This window comes from Meriones unguiculatus, chromosome 15, assembly GCF_030254825.1.
Source record: "Meriones unguiculatus strain TT.TT164.6M chromosome 15, Bangor_MerUng_6.1, whole genome shotgun sequence".
Lineage (NCBI taxonomy): Eukaryota > Metazoa > Chordata > Mammalia > Rodentia > Muridae > Meriones > Meriones unguiculatus.
Genome location: NC_083362.1, coordinates 60,966,046 through 60,977,959, shown reverse-complemented (window position 1 = coordinate 60,977,959; position 11,914 = coordinate 60,966,046). Strand labels below are relative to the sequence as shown.

At 53.3% G+C, this 11,914-nt stretch overlaps 2 protein-coding genes across 5 annotated transcripts in view; one reads left to right on the top strand and one right to left on the bottom strand.

Annotated features, from left to right (window-relative positions):
* LOC110566457 (C-X-C chemokine receptor type 2-like) overlaps positions 1 to 510 on the bottom strand; it is a 34,610-nt gene extending 34,100 nt beyond the window's left edge. Inside the window, exon 1 of one of the 2 annotated variants that reach the window (XM_021664322.2) lies at positions 1 to 510. This exon is cut by the window's left edge and continues 546 nt beyond it. The gene's annotated coding sequence lies outside the window, so the exon portion shown is untranslated. The other variant, XM_021664307.2, reaches the window with a different exon arrangement.
* A 134-nt stretch (positions 511 to 644) lies between these two features.
* The window catches only part of Tns1 (tensin 1), a 207,111-nt gene continuing 195,841 nt past the window's right edge, over positions 645 to 11,914 (top strand). For all 3 annotated transcript variants that reach the window (XM_021664289.2, XM_060368608.1, XM_060368603.1), the window contains exon 1: positions 645 to 815. In XM_021664289.2, the coding sequence (XP_021519964.1) occupies positions 660 to 815 (156 nt within the window). In that variant the 5' untranslated portion in view covers positions 645 to 659. The remainder of the gene's footprint in view (positions 816 to 11,914) is intronic.

The following is an 11,914-nucleotide window of genomic DNA, read 5'->3' as shown; positions in this document are numbered from 1 at the left end:
TCGGGTGGCCTCTCTCGGTGACAGCGCTCAGCTTCCTGATGCCGGGGTCATCCTTTTTCTGGGCTAGGCTGGCCTGGGGACTGGTCCTACTGACTGGGGGCCGAGGTTAGCGACTTCTAGAGCTACTTTTACAAGCTCGAGCAACTACCTGGAAGCAGGGCACAGAGCGACCCCCAAGTCCGCTGTTTTCTGCTCCACGTCCCACCCTTCTCACCGTGGCAAAGCTCGACCCCTGTCCCGTCCCCGCCAACACCTCCCCACTCGACCTCCCCGCCACCATCTCAGTCCCCTCAGTTCCTTTCTCTGGTTTTAAGCCTCTTAGTCGCTCACAAACTAGTCACACCATCGCTGTCTCTCTCGCTCAGCTTGTCCTGGGGACTCCGCAGCCGCCCCTCCTGCGTTCCCGCGCCCTCGGGTCCCCTCCCCTCCCTCTGCCTCCGGAGTCCGTGTCGCCGCCCCTCGCAGGGCCCCGCACTCCCGCCGCCTGGCGGAGCCGCGGCGGAGGCGGAGGCGGACTCCGACGGGGCGGGCCGGGGGCGTCGCCCTCCGTCCCCGCGTCGCAGACGCCCGGGGCCTTGAGGTCGCTGGGGCCGGCCGGGGGCGGGCCGGCTCGCGGGTAGTCGGCGTCCCCGCCCCGGGCCCGCCGGGCGCCGGGCCGGATGGGCTGCACCGTGAGCCTGGTGTGCTGCGAGGTGCTCGAGCCTGCGCCCCACTGCGGTCCGCAGACCCCCGGGACACCGCCGGGCTCGGCGCGGCCCGAGCTGTGTGAGCCCGGGGGTGCGGTGCGAGCCCAGAGGGGGCGGCTGCTGCTTCAGGTAGGGCGCTGCGGGCTGGATGCGGGCAGCCGGCGCAGCAGAGCTCAGTCCAGCTGGGACAGTAAGGAGTCTGGGAAGGTGTGGGTTGGAGCGTGGAAGGGCCCTGCAGCCAGTTCCGTGGAGGTCACACCTGGACCTCTGGTGTCCTTGAAGGGCAAATATACACTGGGACGTTGGTGGCAGACTTGTGATCCACTGCTACAGACACTGAGGCAGGAGGGTTATAATCCAAGGCCAGTATAGTGAGGTAGTTTCTCAAACAAACTAAAACCAACCCAAACTCAAACCCCAAACTACCCCAAACATCAAAACCAATAAAACAAAAAGCAAATAAAAGAAGAAAAAGAAAGTGGCAGAGAGAGGAAGGCAGCAGGCACAGTTAGTTCGGGTGAGAATTTGGAACCACTCAAGGGTGCTGGCCCAAGGAGGGAAAGGTTAATATCCCCTTAGCTTGGGGCGGGGAGGCAGAGTGGTGGCTGTCTTGGTCACTTCCATAAAGATGAAGGGGTTGTCAGGGTCAGCGGGGCCTACAACAGGGTCTGTGGAGGTGGGTGAGTCCACCAGAGCCCCTTTAACTTCCCTCCTGTTCTTTTCTCGGTGAGTCTTGAATGTGGGAAACTGACCAGGGGCCGAAGTAGTGACAGCCAGGGAAGCAGGTGCTTGTTGTGGCTGCGCAGCCTGGCTGGGTACCCCAGGCTTAGCATTTTCCTGGGCAAAGAAGGTGTTGGCCAGCTCTACTCCGGCCCCTGCAGGAACCCCAGCCTCCCTCTCCATTGGGGTAGGGGTCACATCCTCGTGGGGTTGTGTGCTGAACTGTGTTCTGGGTGAGACTGGGGTCCTGAGGCCAACAGAGTCAGGTTTGACCCCAAGTGCATCCCGCAACCGTATCCTGGCCCCTCCTTATGGTCGGCACCCATGTGGCGATGTGCACTTATGTACATGCTCACACCACTGCACCACGTGGCTGGCTGTCCCTCCAGGGGACAGATGATAGGGTATCTGTGGGTATATGCCACAGCCACAGGCATAGGGTTGGGAATTTATAGATGAAATGCCCTGTCCTGCAAGGCAGTAGGCAGTGACTGGTCATGATGGGGGACAGATTCGAGGACGGAATTGTCACCTGTGTCCTAAAGTGGCTGATGCCCTAGCTGGATTCTCATGGAACCTGGGCAGTGTGTGTGTGTGTGTGTGTGTGTGTGTGTGTGTGTGTGTGTGTGTTGGGGGGGGGTGCTCAGGGAGCCTGGGAGTATGACTTGGGTATCCTACATGATTGGTGATAGTGCAGAACTGGGGTGACATGATAGAGCTCTTAGACTGCAGGTCCTTTCAGAGACATTGGGATATCCTCCCTGAACCCTACCCCTGCTTCAGAGCCTCCCACTCCTCTGCCTTGCAAGATGTCCAGGGTTGGTGAGGAGACAGTGTCTCTTCCTAGCTCAAATCTTGGTTTTCCCTTAGAGGGTGAGTCTGAGCTGCTCCCTGGGGTTTACAGATTGGAGTAGAGAGCCCTGGGAGGCATCTCAGACACGAGGGCACCCTGTTGCCCTTACCTCCAACTTGGAGAGCAGAGCTCTCTAGGCTGAGACCATCCGCTTCCTCGTTTTATTCTGCTGCTCTTTCAGACATGTTCCCCAGCCCTTCTCTGCTCTTTCTGTCTATGGGCTCAGAACTCTTACTCCCTCCCACTCTCCCTGCAGCCAGCCTTGACATGGTGGGGGATGCCCATTGGTCATGTGAGGGTGGGCAGGGATAAATAATTGGGGCTGAGATCTGGGAGAGGAACCAGGGGCACTGGAGATGGGTGACTCAGGGGGAGAGGAGGGAGTGGGATTTGTATGTGCCCTGTGTGACAGCGACAGGGACAGGGATGTCTGCATTCAGGGACAAGTGTCTGTCTGCATTTGGATGAGCTTGTTTTCCAGCAGCCTCCTGGGAGAGCTTGCTGTGAGTCATTCCCTCCTTATCTGCACGAATAAAGCTCCATCTCAGCCATGTGCCCAGGTCCTGGCTCAAGCAGGGGCTGCTGGGCTGGCAGCTCTCTTGGTTACCCAGGACCCCATTCACAGGCTACTCTCAGGAGACTATGCAACCCAAGAAACAGCAGCCTCTGCCTATCACTGGGGCCCTTGCTGGAGGAGGTGTGAGACTCACGTTCTTGTTCTGGATAAACATCTCTTGGGCTCTCACCCTCCCAGGAACCCAGCTCAGAAGCTACAGGCATCTGGGCTGGCAGCCAGGGCCCTCCCACTGCCACAGACACGTGCCAGCCGCCATTCCTGCATGGGCCAACTTCTTGCCCCGAGGCCGGCTGGGCTCATGTCCCTGACTCTCTTCTCAAAACCTTGCTGTTCTCTGGCTCAGGCTGCCTCTTTTGCCCACTGTGGTCTCATGTCTCCTCTGCATGTTGCCTTTCTCACTCTGCTGAGGAGCCCCCTCTACCCACTCCTATCCACTCTGTCTCTGTAGCAGTCACTACACTGGCAGGCCTGAATCTGAGACCTGCCCCTCCTCCCTGTTAGAGGGCACTGTCTCCTCCAGCTTTGCACTGTCTGAGCTTGGATCTTATACCTCTCAGCTGGCTTTTGTTGTTGTTGTTGTTATTAATTCTTAAAAGTATTTCAATTTGTGTGTGTATGTGTGTTGTGTGCATGTACCATGGTACATGTGTGGAAGTCAGAGGACAACCTCTGGGAGTCACTTCTCTTCTTCCAACATGTCCCCAGGATCAAACTCATGGCATCAGGCTTGGCAGTGGGTGCCTTTACCAGCTGAGCCATCTCATGGCCCTCAACTGGTTTCTTTGGTCCTCATGGTTTGTGTATGTTGTGCCCACCTGAGGCTCCTGTGAGGGCCTGAGGAGGAAGGAGGGTGGGGATTGGCATCCCTCCTGAGTGTTCCCGCCAAGCTTCTCTGACCTGGGCGCCAAAGGGCCTGGCGGGCATCTCTATGTGCCAGCCTCGCCTCCTCACTCTGTGCCGTATCCAAAACAAGTGGGTGCTTGTCTGATGGTGGCAGGAGTAGAGGGAAGATAATTCAGGATGATTCCTCCTCCTCCCTCCTTAAAGCCACCCTTTGGGGCTGCCTGTCTGGCCTCTGCTTCTCGAAGCCTGGAGTCCCTGAAGTTTAGCAGGCCTGCAGTCACCCCTATTGTAAGATCCTACAGCGCTGACAGCTCTCACTCCTGTGGGATGGGTCACCTCCTTTTCTTCTTCTAGTTTGCCAGGATTCTAGTGTCCCAGAGCTGAAGTTCATGGCTCTGAACCTAAGGCGACCACAGCTCTCAGAGAGGACGTGATGAAAGCTACGGGCCCCCACACAACTGCTGCACACACAAACACAAACACTTGTGCATCTTTCCAAAGTTGCCCTGGCTCTGCTCCATCTGCCTTGTGTTTCACAAGCAAGCACCCCAGGGCTCAGAGAAGCACAGTGAGTCGCCTAATGTCAAATTGCAAGTGAATGCCAGAACTACCACCACACTCAGGTGTCCTGGCCCCAGAGGGGTTGGCGTTTTGTCCCCAAATGCAGCTGTTGCCTTTTCCAAAGGCTGCCTGCGAGGTAGGAGTCTGGTTGTCCATTTGCTCCATGTTGATTCAAGTAAGTGACATCAAGTGAGGAGCTGGGGACAAGGCAGAAATCAGACAGACAGCACTTGCTCTTGCCCTAGGGGACAATCCTTAGGTGGGAGAGATGGAGAGGACTGCAGATGAGGACTTTTCTGACAATAGTGCTGGATGGAGGTGGGAGGGCCTGGGGGAGGCAGCAGGGGTGGGGTCAGCCTGTCATGTGATGACAGCAGAGTGACTGGCAGAGGGAGGACGTGGTGCTTCCATAGGATAGGGGGCTGGAGCAGAGGTAGGGAAGAGAAAAGGTCTAGGGGAAGGAGTACCCTGCTCAAAGGTGCTGGGATGGGGGTTGGGTGGGGACTTTCTAGAGATGTTTAGAGACTTTCTGTAGCTGCTTTGACTCACCATGAGGCCCTTCTATGGGCCATCGTTATACTGTGAAAGGAGTAAAGGCCAAGTCAGGATCCTGGGTAGATGAGCAGTTCTTCCGGGAAGGAGATGATGACAGAGAGGGCAGAGTGAGGCTGAGGCTGGGTAGGAACAGGGCACAGAGAGAGTGTGGAGGCAGTGTGAGGTGGCAGAGTGACCCCTGACTCATAAACACGGTGGCTTATGAGGCCCAACCCACTCCATGGTTCAGTTAGAGTGTTTCACAGAAGTGTGTGCAGGCTCCCTAGTAACTGAGACACTTAAGTCTCTGTGCTCCACACATAGAGTTAAGAAACAGAGCCTCTGGTATGCCTATGATCCCAACTGTTCAGAGGCCTGAGGAAGGAGGATCGTGAGTGAAGGGACAGACTGGGCTATATAGTGAGACCCTATCTCAAAGAAAGGGCAGGAGGAGGTAGAGCTTGGTCATAGAGGACTTGCCTAGATATAGAAGGTCCTGGGACTGATCACCAGTTGCGAGGAGGAAGGTGGGAGAAGAGAAATGTTTTCCAGCCCAGCACCCCAAGGATCTCCTTCCTGCCTCTTCCCACTACTGGTTTCCCCTCAGGGGGATGTTTACTATCTTGCCTTCCAGCAGGACAATACAGACTGGCATAGGATTTCTTATGAATGGAGTGGAACGTGGATTTTTGTGCCTGACTTATGAGCCACACTACGGCTGTGAATCTTATCCCTATTCTTGTACTTGGTTGTAGATCGCTCCTTCTCGTGGCTGGGTGGTATTCCACAACGTGAAGATACACGATTGACTGATTGTGTCCTCTACTGGCAGCCATCAGGGGTTCTTGTGACTGACTTCCCTGTGGTTATTTTCACGTGTGGCTTTTGGCGATCATACGTTCTGATGTCTGCTTTGTACATGTATGCTTCCATGTTGATGGCCGTAAGAAGACCCAGCAAGAATCAATCAGGGACTCTTTCTATAAATGAAGCATGCCGGGTATTTTGACAACAGCATTAGCAGTATCTTGGGGGGGGGGGAGACTCATGGTACCCCAATGTTTAACCCTGTGGTAGCTATGCCAGGTCCTAAGCACCTCTCTGTGGCCTCAGCATGGGACTTGGGGCAGAGAAGGGAGCTAGAGAGTGGCACTGCAGTGGAGTCGGTGGCACTCAGCTGACTACCTCCTCCTCAGTTTCATGTTCTGCCTTGGGGCAGGCCCAGTCCCTGGCAGGAACAGGAGGGTATGAGGCTGAAGGTAGGGCCTCATTCCTTCTCTCTTTCCAGATGGGCAAGAAGCCAGCTATTGCCTCCCTGCTTGCTGTATGAACTTGCCAATGTCCCCTGGCAGAATGGTTCCAAGGGCAGGCAAGCTAAGGCAGCCCTCAGGGAAAAAGAGGAGAGCAGAGGTTTTCCATCTACTCAAGAGGTGGCTGGTACCCAGGCCCACCCCCACCCCATTTAGTATCTTAGCTCTGATTTCCAAATCCTGATGCTTCTGACCAATTAACCCTTCCCAGCCTGGACAGCCGAGGTGTCCAGAGCCCTATTCCAGGATAGTAAAATAGACGAGCTCCACTTCCGTGTATCTGTGCCCCGCCCTGTGTGTGTGTGTCTGTGTGTGTGTGTGTCTGTGTGTGTGTGTATCTGTGTGTGTGTGTATGTGTGTGTGTGTGTGTGCATGTGTGCGTATGTGCATGTGTGGGTGTGTGTGCACGCTGGTGCACATGCATGAATGTGGAGGCCAGAGGTTGGTATCAGTTGGTCTTCCTTGATTAATCTCCACCTTATTTTCTGAAACATGATCTCTCACTGACCCTGAAGCTCATTAATTTGGCTGGTCTGGTGGGCCAATGAGCTCCAGGATCCTCCCATTTTTATCCTTTCTTTCCCAAGTGTTGAGGATTAAGGAAGTATGCCACTGATGCCAGATTTTGTATGTGGCTTCTGAGGATCTGGACTCGGGTTCTCATGCTTGTATGGCAGGCATTTTATCAACTGAACCATCCCCAATTCCATGTTCCTTTCTCTCCAGGAACAGGAAGAGTTGGTGGGCCACTCTGGGAATGTTTATTCAAAAGACTGTTTCCCCTGTAAGTCTATAAGCAAGGGACTTGTGTCAAGACTAACCTTCAGTGAGCTTGCTGTCCCAGGAACTTAACAAAGGTTTTATAGCACAAAGATGCTCAGTGGATGCAGGGAAGTGTGAGGAGATGCGTTAAGGCAGAGACTCCTGTGGAAGGAGAGAGGACCAAATGGAAACCCACATCCATGTGGACAGGATTAGGAAGGGCTGGCTTGCCATCCAGTGGAGCTAGTTGATCTCCCTCTTAAACTTGGTCTCCACCTGAGGTTGGGTTCCTTTGGATGCCAAGCAGAGGGTGCATATATGAGAATAAGAGCCAGGGTTTGACCAATGGGGTCAAGGTCAGGTGTGGTTGAAGGTCAGCAGAAGCACGTGCAGGATTGGATGAAGTCAGCTGATAGCACTTTGCCAGGTTTGAAACCAGTGAGACCAGGGAGATGTGATTTGGCAACCAGCTGGAGCTGGCAGTGGGCGGCGGTCATGGGAGCCTGAAGCAGGTGTCTCCTGGCTTCAGTGTAAACCTTTGCCTGGGCACAGCTGCCCCAGGCATTTCTGCCAGCATCCTTTTCAGAAACGTCTCCATGCCCTTATCCACTCCCATTTCACCCTATGTTGTCTTGACATAGCTGAAGCCAGCTGGGTCAGGAATGGCCTGGAGGAGCCACAGACATGATCCTCAGAGTCTTTGGATGCTGCTGAAGTCCCGTGCTCTGTGCACTGTGGTCCTGGGTGTCAGGTTGGCTCTACACCCAGAAGGAGGTTCTTTATTCCAATGTGCTTGCTCACCTTTTAAGCCTCCTCCCTTTCCATATTTCTTTTCCTCCATTCACCCTCCTTCTTCTCTTTTACATGTCCGTTCTTTATCCTTCAGTCACCTGGTTTCCCCTCTCCCGCCCGCCTGCCCTCTGAAGCACTGTGTACACTCATGCTGCTTTACTGAGAGTCTCAGTCAGTTTGTGCTACAGTGACAGAACATCTGAAATGGATGATAGCTTTTCTTTCTTTTAAAATTTGTTTTCGTTTTTTTTGAGTCAGGGTCTTACTATGTAGCTCTGGCTAGCTTGGAACTTGTTATGTAGACCGGAAAGACCTTAAACTCACAGAGGTCTGCCTACTCCTGCCTCCTGGGTGCTGGGATTAAACACATGTACCACTGTGCCCAGAAAAATGTTAAAATTTTAATTATCATAGTTCATCTTAATATTGGGGTTTGGGGGTGTTTAGAATGGTGTTTTAGGAGCCGGGGAGACAACTAAGTTGATGAAATGCTTCCTGGGCAAGCATGACAACCTGAATTCAAGTCCCTAGTACCCAGGTAAACAGCCATGCATGTGGGTGTACCTGTAATCCTAGTGGTGGAGAGGCAGAGGCATGAAGATCATGGATGCTTATTGGCTGGCGAGTCTTGCTGAATGAGCGAGTTCCACAGTTAGTGAGAGACCTTGTCTCAAAAAATAAGGTGGGGGCCGGTGAGATGGCTCAGTGAGTAGGACTACTTGCGACACAAGCATGAGGATGTGAGTTCAGATCCCAGCATTCGTATAGAAATCAGGGCAAAGCCACATACACACTGTAACTCCATTGTCATGGGTTACAGAGAATTGATGAGGCTTGCTTGCTGGCCACTAGGTTAGCTCCAGGTTCAGTGAGGGGCCTTGTATCAAAGAAACAAGGTGGAACATCCCCCTCTGACCTCTCTGAGTATACCTGCACACACATGTGCACACACGCCACAGACATGTAAGATACCCAACATTGGTTTCTGGCCTCCATATGTGTGCTCACTTCCTACCATGTACCCATATACACACAAACACATATATAACACACCACACGCACAGAATTTAAACTTTTTGTTTATTATAATCGTGTGTGGCTATGGGTGCCCACTTGCAACGGAAATCAAGAGTACAACTCTGTGGAGTAGGCTCTTGCCTTCCACCTTTATGTGGATTTCGGATATCTAGCTCAAGCTCTTAGACTTGCTTATCAAGCACTTTTACTTGTTGAACCCTCTTGCCAGCCCGTGCCTCAATGTCCCTGTGCTGCGTGAATGTGGAGTCTTTTGGGTTAATACCCAGGAATGCTATATCTGAGTCAGATGGAGGATCTAACCGTTAATGTTTGGATCCCTGCTCAGAAACTTCTTGCCTGCACCTGTATCTCCAAAACATTTCCCCTACTTCTTCCTCTATAGTTTTAGAGTTCCAGGACTTTCATTTGATCCATTTGGGATTTGCCTTCACTCGGTAAACCCTTTCCTTTGCTGGGACTCTCCTTTTGTAGGAGACCCACTCCTGAGATAACAGCCAACTCTAAGGGTACTGGCGTTAGTCCGATCATGGGAGTAGTGTCCCAGTGAGGCTCATCTTCCAATCAGGTGTGGTGTCATCTGGGTCCAGATCTGTTCTGCCTGAGGTTGTCTGGAAAGCCCTTGCAGAGGATGGGGTCCTTAGAGACAAGTAGGCATTCACCAACCCAGAGGGGAGGCATGGGTGTTTCAGTAGGGCTCAAAGCTCAGAGAAATGGGGGGAGGGGAGGAAGGGTTAGAAGGTGGGAAGGGCCTGTATAGGCAGGGGCTTGAATGCAGAGATAAAGGGTTTGGCCTTGAGATGCTTGTGACCTGTGAAGAGGCCTTGGAAGTCAGGGCTCTACATTTTTAATCTGTTCCTGGCACAGGGGAGATGATTCACGGGGGTGGGGCATGGGGTGACTGAAACTTGTTGACCAGTATTTCTCTTGTGGCAGGACCACACAGAAGTTTGCATGTTGTGTGTGTTTTAGGGGTAGGTGGGATGCTGTATCAGCCAGCAGTTCCTTCTCCCTTAGTGAACCTTCAGGAAGCTGACTATCTGTCCTTATCTCTGATTTCACCTCTATTATGACACCCCCCACCCCAACTCCAAGAACTTGGACCGGGCAGGCTAGGTTGTTGAGCCAAGAACTCACCTAGTATGCCTTGGCTCTCTGCCTTGTCCTTTTGGCTCGGTTCACCTGCTGCCCAGCCCAGGTGTCACTCCCAGGGGACAGGCCTGGCTTTGTTGGGACCCTGAGACCTTGGCCAGGCATGTGGGTCTTTCTCTTGCAGAGTTGCAGGATGGGAATGAAGGTTGAGTAGGTGTGGGGTTGTCAGGACCTGGGTTCTGTGCAAGTCTCAGTGTAGAAGTCCCCGGCTGGGAACTGCTGGCCTTGCTGTCCATGTCACTGACTTTGCTGGCAGGTTGGGAATGGGAGGGGGGAGAGGAGAAGCTAGTAGTTTATGGCAAGAGGTACAGGGGAGAAAAGAGACCTCTGGCCACATCTCCTTTATTTTGCTGTTCTGGCCCAGAACCCTGGCCTGCTCCCAACCTGGGAGTCTTCCTCTCCCTTCTTTCTCTGGCCAGCTTTCATGCTCCAACTGTTCCTTCCTGTGTATCTATCTGTCTTGCAGGAGCAGATAGCTTCTCTGCTACAGAGGAGACTGTGTGGGGCGGCAGCTTCCCAGTGGGCTTGGGAATGACACTGAGTTCAGCATGGACTTTTCAGCAGTTTTAGGAATCTGTATGGATAAGTATGTGCCTCGGTTTCCTCCGCTGTTCTATCAGTGTATAGCATATTGACAACATGTGATGAAAGTATGGTCAGCTTTGTGGCCGTCATCATCATCATCGTTGCTATTGCTATTGAGTGATAGTATTCATATGGTCCTCCAGGATATAAGATGCATCAGAAGTGTGAGGGTCGGAGGTTTGCCTGCTGGGGAGGAAGGAGTGGGGAGGCTGAGAGTCTCATGCTGCTATTCGTGAGACTGACCTGGGAGAGTAGGTGGAGGTGGGGGTGGGGCAGAGGAAGGGCCAGGCCTCTTCACTCAGAGGAGAGTAGGTCAGAGCCTGTGGGGGCAAAGCTGGCCATCAGAGAAGTCCACAGGGCTTTAGCATGATGCTCTCCCTCTCTTTACCACCTTGGAATTACCTGTGGGATGCTCAGTCTTTGTAAAAAGTGTGGTGAATTTCAGCAGGAATCAGAACCTTGTTATTTCCAGCTGCCTTTATAGGACACTGGAGAGGAGTGGAGCTTTTAGTCTGCTGAGTGTGTGTGTTTCCTGGGGAGCAATATGGAATGACTCAAGCATCTCAAAGAGAAGACATTGTGCCTGGGCTGTAACTGCCTTCTAGGCCTTCCAGCTTCCCCCTGCCAGGCTCTGGCTTTTGCGTGAATGTCCTCCACCTGTTAGACGGATACTTAGAGCATTGGGTTGATTCCCTCAGGCCTCTGACACCTTCCCTGCCCTCCCCATTCAGCCTTTTGGCTTGAGTGCCTCAGTGCTGAGGGGGAAACTGAGGCATAGTGCACTGGGCTAGGAGAGTTGCAAGGTATGGCACTCAGCCCCCTTCCCCCTCCCACCCTAAAGCACATGCTGGGCAGGTGGGTGATGGGCTATTGGACATGACCCTTGACATTCACCTTGACTGTTCTTTGAGCTGGTTGGAGTGTGGGGCCTAAGTGCCTGGCACTTGCTGGGCTGTAACAGTTGAATGATGTTGGAGCAAAAGCGAATGTTTCTGGGCACCAAGCTGAGGCCATCTGTGGGCAGTCAGCTCGGACCCAGCCATGCCAGACTGTCCCCCTCCTCTACTGCCCCCTCAGCTCCCACCACGGCAGCTGGCAGACTGCATTGAGACGTGTGAGGCACCCAGACGGCCTCCTGACCCCCAGCCACTCACTATGCTAAGCAGGGCTCCTTTATTCCTTTGCCTTTTAATGGAGCCACGGCAGGGGGCGGTTTCTCTGTGGTTCTCTTGTTTCCTACAAAATTCCTTCCTGCTGGTGTGGCTGCTGCCTACTTCCAGAGGCTCAGAAAGGAAGCTATGTGGCTTTGGGAATTGTCACCTGAGGTTTAAGGCTGGCTGCTTCCTAGCTGGGTACTATGGGCAAAATGACTTCCATGTCTCTAAGCTTCAGTGACTTCAGTTGGGAAGTAGGGAGAACGGAGCCCACCACACCAGGCTTCGAGGAAGAGCCAGCTTCCCAGAAGGTGGTACATGCCAAAATGGCATGGTACATGCCAAGCTCT